Source organism: Trypanosoma cruzi, genomic scaffold (assembly GCF_000209065.1).
Source record: "Trypanosoma cruzi strain CL Brener 1047053516339 genomic scaffold, whole genome shotgun sequence".
NCBI classification, from domain to species: domain Eukaryota; phylum Euglenozoa; class Kinetoplastea; order Trypanosomatida; family Trypanosomatidae; genus Trypanosoma; species Trypanosoma cruzi.
This window is the reverse complement of record NW_001849058.1, coordinates 2,005-8,271: the sequence shown is the minus strand read 5'-3', so window position 1 is coordinate 8,271 and position 6,267 is coordinate 2,005. Positions and strand designations below refer to the sequence as shown.

General features: G+C 48.9%; 4 protein-coding genes across 4 annotated transcripts, besides 12 other annotated features; all 4 read right to left on the bottom strand.

Annotated features, from left to right (window-relative positions):
• Positions 1-6,267: a sequence feature (heterozygous, non-Esmeraldo-like haplotype).
• Positions 571-609: a sequence feature (T-rich).
• Positions 620-703: a sequence feature (GA-rich).
• Positions 720-741: a microsatellite.
• Positions 922-954: a microsatellite.
• Positions 1,123-2,055, bottom strand: Tc00.1047053506219.40 (hypothetical protein, conserved; the record flags this gene model as incomplete). The annotated part of the gene is made up of 1 exon (XM_799497.1): positions 1,123-2,055. One exon carries the CDS (start codon positions 2,053-2,055, stop codon positions 1,123-1,125), a length of 933 nt encoding a protein of 310 aa, XP_804590.1.
• Positions 2,098-2,127: a microsatellite.
• Positions 2,140-2,166: a microsatellite.
• Positions 2,276-2,301: a microsatellite.
• Tc00.1047053506219.30 (exosome component CSL4, putative) lies at positions 2,575-3,345 on the bottom strand (the record flags this gene model as incomplete). The annotated part of the gene is made up of 1 exon (XM_799496.1): positions 2,575-3,345. One exon carries the CDS (start codon positions 3,343-3,345, stop codon positions 2,575-2,577), a length of 771 nt encoding a protein of 256 aa, XP_804589.1.
• Positions 3,472-3,498: a microsatellite.
• Positions 3,656-3,714: a sequence feature (T-rich).
• On the bottom strand, positions 3,957-4,559 carry Tc00.1047053506219.20 (uncharacterized protein; the record flags this gene model as incomplete). The annotated part of the gene is made up of 1 exon (XM_799495.1): positions 3,957-4,559. One exon carries the CDS (start codon positions 4,557-4,559, stop codon positions 3,957-3,959), a length of 603 nt encoding a protein of 200 aa, XP_804588.1.
• Positions 4,339-4,359: a sequence feature (AT_rich).
• Positions 4,587-4,613: a microsatellite.
• Tc00.1047053506219.10 (hypothetical protein, conserved) lies at positions 4,677-6,267 on the bottom strand (the record flags this gene model as incomplete). The annotated part of the gene is made up of 1 exon (XM_799494.1): positions 4,677-6,267. A coding segment is annotated over one exon (1,591 nt), but the record flags the coding sequence as incomplete, so codon positions are not given.

The window sequence follows — 6,267 nt, the reverse complement described above, 5'->3', positions numbered from 1 at the left end:
TTCCTTTTCTCCCGGCATTTTATCAAGGTGGAAAAAGCCGGAGGGAAAAAAGGGGAGGGGACACCACTCCTCCGTCGTCCCCACTCATTCCTCCCGGCCGCAGCGTCAATTTCTTTTTTTTTTCCTTTTAATTTCATTTAGCATATTTTTTGCCTTCGCGCCAATAAATCGCCTCCCCCCTCAACCGGCCCACACCATCCCTCCCGCAGCCGCAGCCATTTTTTTTTTTCTCTTCTTTTGGATATTCCCCTCCAAAAAGTATTTTTTTTTCTCACGCACTTCTTTGCGCCTCACTTCCGCGTTGCCCGCGTCGGTTGACTTTTCCCCGCCGTCGAAGCGGCAAACGGCCGGCACTTCGGTCGACCGCCCCCCGGGCACATGGCGGAACCACGTGGCGCATGCAGCGAGCGGAGCGGGTGGCGGGCAGGTGGGAAAAAAAAAGAAAAAGAGAGGAAGAGACGGCGGCGGCGTCATCACGTGTATGTTGCGCCTGTCGCATATAATATCGACCTGCGGCAAAAAAAAAAAAAAACATCAAGTTCCTGCGGCTGCAAGAACATGCAGAAAGAGAAATTAAAATAAAATAAAATAAGAAGCATAAAATAAAATTTCAATTCTATTTATTACTATTATTCTTCTTTTCTTTCATTTTATCTTTCATTCACTCGTTTTTTATTTATTTATTTATTTTCCTTTTCTTCCTAATAGTTTTTTGTTTGTTTGTTTTGTTTTGTTTTGTTTGCCTCCTCCCTCCTTGCCATTCGCCAGACGTTAAGTACCATTTGTCTTACATACACACATACACACACGAGAAATGCAGAAAAAAATAAAAAAATAAAACGGGAAAAGAGAAGGAAAAAAGGGAAATGTCAGTTCAACCTCTTAAAATAAATGCATACACGCATACAAAACACGTGTCCATGTGTCTATGTGTGTGTGTGTGTGTGTGTGTGTATCCCATTTAAGTTATACCTTGTGTGTTTTGTCCCTTAAATTACATTGAGATGCAAGGCACACGAGTAGGCACGGAGATTTTTCCCTTTTCTTCTCTTTTTCTCTTCTTATTTTCATTCCTTCGCAATTTTGTATTTATTCGTGTGGAGTTTTTTTTGTTGTTTTTGTTTACTGAGTCCGAGAACGCTCCGCACGTCTTTTGATAGCCTGGTGCATCGTTAGAATTTTGTTCGCCACGAGCGACTCTGGCAGAATTCGTAGACAGGAATTCAGCAACGCGTGGTTGATGTGGCCAGCGGTGCGTGTGACGGTGCCAAGTTTGTTAAGTGTCTGATGCGCCATTGTCGCGGCGTTGACCATGAAGAGCGTCTCCTTCGGCTTGCGCGAGCTGACGCCCTGCGTCATTCTGCTCACGACGAGGCTGGGCGTGACCGTAAGCACGTCAACACCGAACTGCTGGAGTTCATACGCGAGCCCCTCGCCGAAGGAGAGGCTTAACGACTTCGTCCCGGCGTATGCAGAGAGCAGAGGGCTCGGCATGGTGGCGCTGATGGAGGAGAGAAAGACGATCCCGCCCGATCTCTTCGCCTTCAGGCGGGGGACAATAAACCGCGTCATGCGCAGCGTGGCCTCGCAGTTCACCTTCAGCATTTTCATGTCTTCCTCCACATCCGCATCGTCAAAGTAGTTGGCGTACGGGTAGTTGACGCCAACGTTGTTCACGAGGATGGCCACCTCAAGTAACTCGAGCTCCGCAAAGAGTCTCTTGTACGCCTGTGCGTCAGCGGTGGAAAAGTCAAAGACGACGGCCTTCCCCTGCACGCCCTTCTTCTCAATCTCAGCCACCACCGCGTCCAGCTTTGAACGGGTGCGGGCAACAACACACACGTTGAACCCACGACGCGCAAGTTCCATCGCCATGGCGTAGCCGATGCCCTCCGTCGCACCGGTCACAATAGCCCAGTCGCCGGCCCGCGCGTACTTACGCTTCAGGTCCGTGGAAGCCAGGAGGTTGACGTATAAAAACCTCACAACACGATAGAGGCTCAGCACGACAGAAAAGGCGCCGACATAGGCAAAAAAAGAGCACGCAAACTTCATGTTTAGCAGAAAAAAAAAAAAAATTGTGATATTTTACTTCCCTTCTCTTTTTTTTTCTTCTTTTTTTTTTTTGCGCCCGTTTTTAAAGAAAAGAAAAGAAAAGGAAAAAAATAAAAATTTGGATGGTGTCCAAGCCTTCCAAACAGAAAAATACGTATACAAAAGAAAAATCAGCAACATGCAGCGTGCATCAGTCAACTGCGGCCAAACTCACTTTCCCCCTTCCTTCCTTCCTTCCTTTTTTCCCTTTTGTATTGCTCAGCCCATCCCTTCCTCTCCAAACATCATGCGGCTTCCTCAAATGCATGCATATTTTTTGTGTGTTTGTGTTTCTCGTCGCTTTCTGGTGGTTTTTTTTCTTTTTTGCCCCAGTGCGAGTGTGGCCCTTCTTTTTTCCCTTAACACACAGACACACACACAAGGGACGGAAGAAACAAAACAGAAAAGAAAAAAAAAACGAGAGGAGGTGCACAAATTGTTTTAAAGCATCTCTGCCGTGTCTACCTTCGCTCAAGTGCGTCAATTCGCTGCGGGATGGATCAACGGGCACCAGCGGTAGTGGACCGTTCCGTCAGTCGGGTTCCGCATTGCGTCGCGGCGTCCAGGAATGTGCTGCAGCTTCACCCGCACGCGATCCATCACGACGGAAGCCTCCACCACACCGCAGTGCTCGTGCATCGTGCTTAGCTGATACTGCCGCACGTCCGACTGCGACAGCACCGTCGCCATGACGACATCACCGGCATGAAAGGCCGCGGCGGGCGGTGGCGGCGTCAACTGATCCTTCGTTGGTTTGAAGGGGCGGATATCCTCAACACGCACCACGCCGCGGAACGACCCCGCCAGTCCAACGCTCACGCTGCTGTTGCTGCACCACACGCCATTGACAGCGATGATCTCACCGTACGCAAAGGCACGCGAGACGCGCACCACACGCATGTAGACGGTGTCCCCCAGCCGCGGGCCAAAGACTGCGGTCGACCTCGCCAGGGCGGAGGGTGAGTCGACGTCGTTTGGGTCGTTCGAAATCAACGCGACGTGGGCGGACTCGTGTCTGCGCTTGGGAGCCCGTTGGACAGACACGGTGCTCTCGCTCCACTGCACGGTGCCCAGCCGCGTCGCTATGATTTGCCGCACCTCCGCCGAATCCACGGAAGAATCACCGGCCACAATTCGGGTGCAGCAGCCTTCGCCGGCCGCCACACGGTCCCACTCGCCGCAACTCGCACTGCCGGAGTAAACAACATCGCCAGGGACCACACGCCTCCCCGTGCACACCGCCACCGTCATGTGTGAATAAAACAAAATAATGCGACAAAAAAAAAGTACAAAAAAACAATTATTACACGCAGAAAATTAAAGGCACGCACACACACTCAGACACAAACTAACAGAGAGAGTCAAAGTGACCGTGGCAAAAAAAAAAAAGAAAAAAGAAGAAAAGCCGTGAATACATGCAACACTTTACAGGAGAGCACGCAGATAAGGCGAATACCCACAGCCCTACCTCACGGCTTGTGACACCCCCAGCGCCCACCACCAACAGGTAAAGGCATAAAGAGAGAGACACGCATGCGCAGGTGCATGCGTATCAGCATGAAATAATAACAATTAAAAAATAAAAAGAAAATAAGAAAAAACAATAATAATAAACACAAATCGAAGATTCACCCACGGCTTCCCACTTCTTGGTTCGGAGCACATGGAAGAAGAAACAATCCGGATCACGTGGCACATCAGTCGGTAAAAAATGAGGAAAATGCAATTGCCGGAAACCCCCAAATCATCACGGTCATAAAGGAGAATAGCACACACACGCTGCACACCCTCCATAACGGCATAACAATAATAATAATAAAAAAGAAAAGGAGGAAGGGGGAAGGGGGAAGGCGCTTCATGCGTCATGCCACCGCCGTTGGTGCGGTGAAGGCAAGGCGCTCATTCACAACATCTTTCGCCCGTTCCCGCACATACGCGCGTTCCGATGGTAAAAACCGCCACGCGGAAAAATTGAAGGCCAGCAGCAACAGGACAATGATGCTTGCGGTGTAGCGGTAGACCGGCACCCAGACGATCAAGTAGACCAAATAACTTCCCAACAATGCGCTGATCAGGAGGGAAATAAGCATCGAGCAGTTGCAAGAAGGTCCCATCGGCCGTGTAAACAAAAACAACAACAAATAAAATAAAAATCTAATAATTTCTGTCAAACTGTTTGTGTCAATAACTTCCTTTAAAGCCGCACTTACCAGAGAAAAAGAAAATAAAAGAAAATAATATCGCATTAAATTTAAAAAAAAAAAAGACAGACGCCCACCTCCAGAAAACATAAAAATCCCTAAACTTATCACTCGTACTCTCCCACAGGCCCCCCTACACCCGCCATGATGCATCCATCGTATATATCTATACGCGTATCCATTGCAATAAAGAATAAAACACTTTAATAATAAAAAAGACAGTTGCCTCGGTACATATAAACAAACGCAACCAACAGCCCCCATCCCCGCACAACACGCATTCAAAAGAAAAAATAAATAAATAAAATAAATAAATAATAATTTTGAAAAAGAAGGGTTCAGATATAAATAATATATAGATATGCATCCAAAGTTAAAGGCCTACTTCACTGCTCTGTCCAAACTACCAGAAAGACGCGCGTCGGTCAAAGGGATCTCTAGCAGACAGGAGGGTGGTAGCTGCAGCGTATCGATGGGGCGTCCATATTCGTCAAATACGGAAGTAGGGCAGAAGCACAACAAATGAAGCAGCAATTCTAGAGAAAACAGCCTATGATCTTGTCGTTTCAATGTATCTGGAAACCATGGGGGTGTAAGAAACCGCCCAGTTCGCGAGACATTTTTACATTCCACTAAAAGATGAGAAGCCTGCTCTATGCATCTACAGTCTATATTAGGGGCGGCTACGGTATTAAAAATGTACGACGTGATATCCGTACATCCACCGGCCTTCAGTACCGTCACAATGCCAGTGTCCACAGAAGCGGTTGATGTAAACAGCACCACACGCCAACCATGAAACGGCGGTGTTGATGAAACATTTGACAAATGACGCAAGGGGTTTTTATCATATTCATGTAAGCGATCAACAATCCATTTCCCACGCTTTGCAGAGTCAAGAACGTAGCGAGGGGATACAATGTACTTTCGTGCAGCACAGCAACTCAAATATTTTTCCGTGCGTTCTGCCAAACCCTCAGCAACGACCAAGTGGGTTGTTTGCGGATTATACGATTTGCTGTGATCCACACGACCACCCAACAGACAAATTGCACTAACCACTTCATCCTTAGACTCCCTAAGAGAATTGCTGATTTGAAACCGCCATTGTGAGGGGTCTAATACAGAATTCTCTGCATGGTCTGCAGTCAGCACAGGGCCAGTTCTAGAGGGGGAATCACGCTGGTACTGAATAACCTGCGAAAGCTGGAGCGAGAAATCCGTTGGCTCTGTCAGTACGGCGGGCGACATGGAGAGTAAATCCACACGTGACCGCTTTATAGTCTGCGTGTAGGGTTGCAAACCGTTATTCTCTGATCTCTGCCACTTGATCGATTCATGGACGCCCAAAGCACCCGTGGCATTCTGTGGAGAAGCAGCTATGCCACCTTGTAAAACAGTGCGGGAGACGACAGGTGCCACATTCGTTGGGCTTTTCACCGTTGCCGCTTCGGTCAGTGGAGTACTGGGGCGTGCGGTGTAGTCGAGTGCATGAAGCAACGCATCCAGTTCGTCGTCAATCTCGTCTTCAATGCAGGAACAAGCGTACTGCAGCACCTTTTCCTTCGTTGCATAAGCAACGGCGCAAGGTGCGGTTGGCATGAACGGTGAGATAAGAACATTGCATCCAAGCTGCAGCGCCATACTCGGCTCCTTGCCTGCCTCACACCGCTGCAGCACCACGGTTGTGTGATGGAGCTTGCGGGTGAGAGCCTCGAGAATCTCCTGCTTCGCCCCCCATTCGTAGTGAGAAGAAACCGCAAAGATACAACACTTCTGACGGGCGCCCCGCAACTTCTCCCCGCCCTCCCCAGCGTGTTTATTCCGCTCTTTGGCGTCGCTCATTCGCGCGTTAGGGGCAAACATCTTCGCCTTTATGGCGTCATGCAGCGCTGCAACCGCCTCCAGACACGCGTCTTCCTCGGATCCCAAGCCGATCTCCTTCACAAATGTCAGGGCAGTCTCGCTTGTG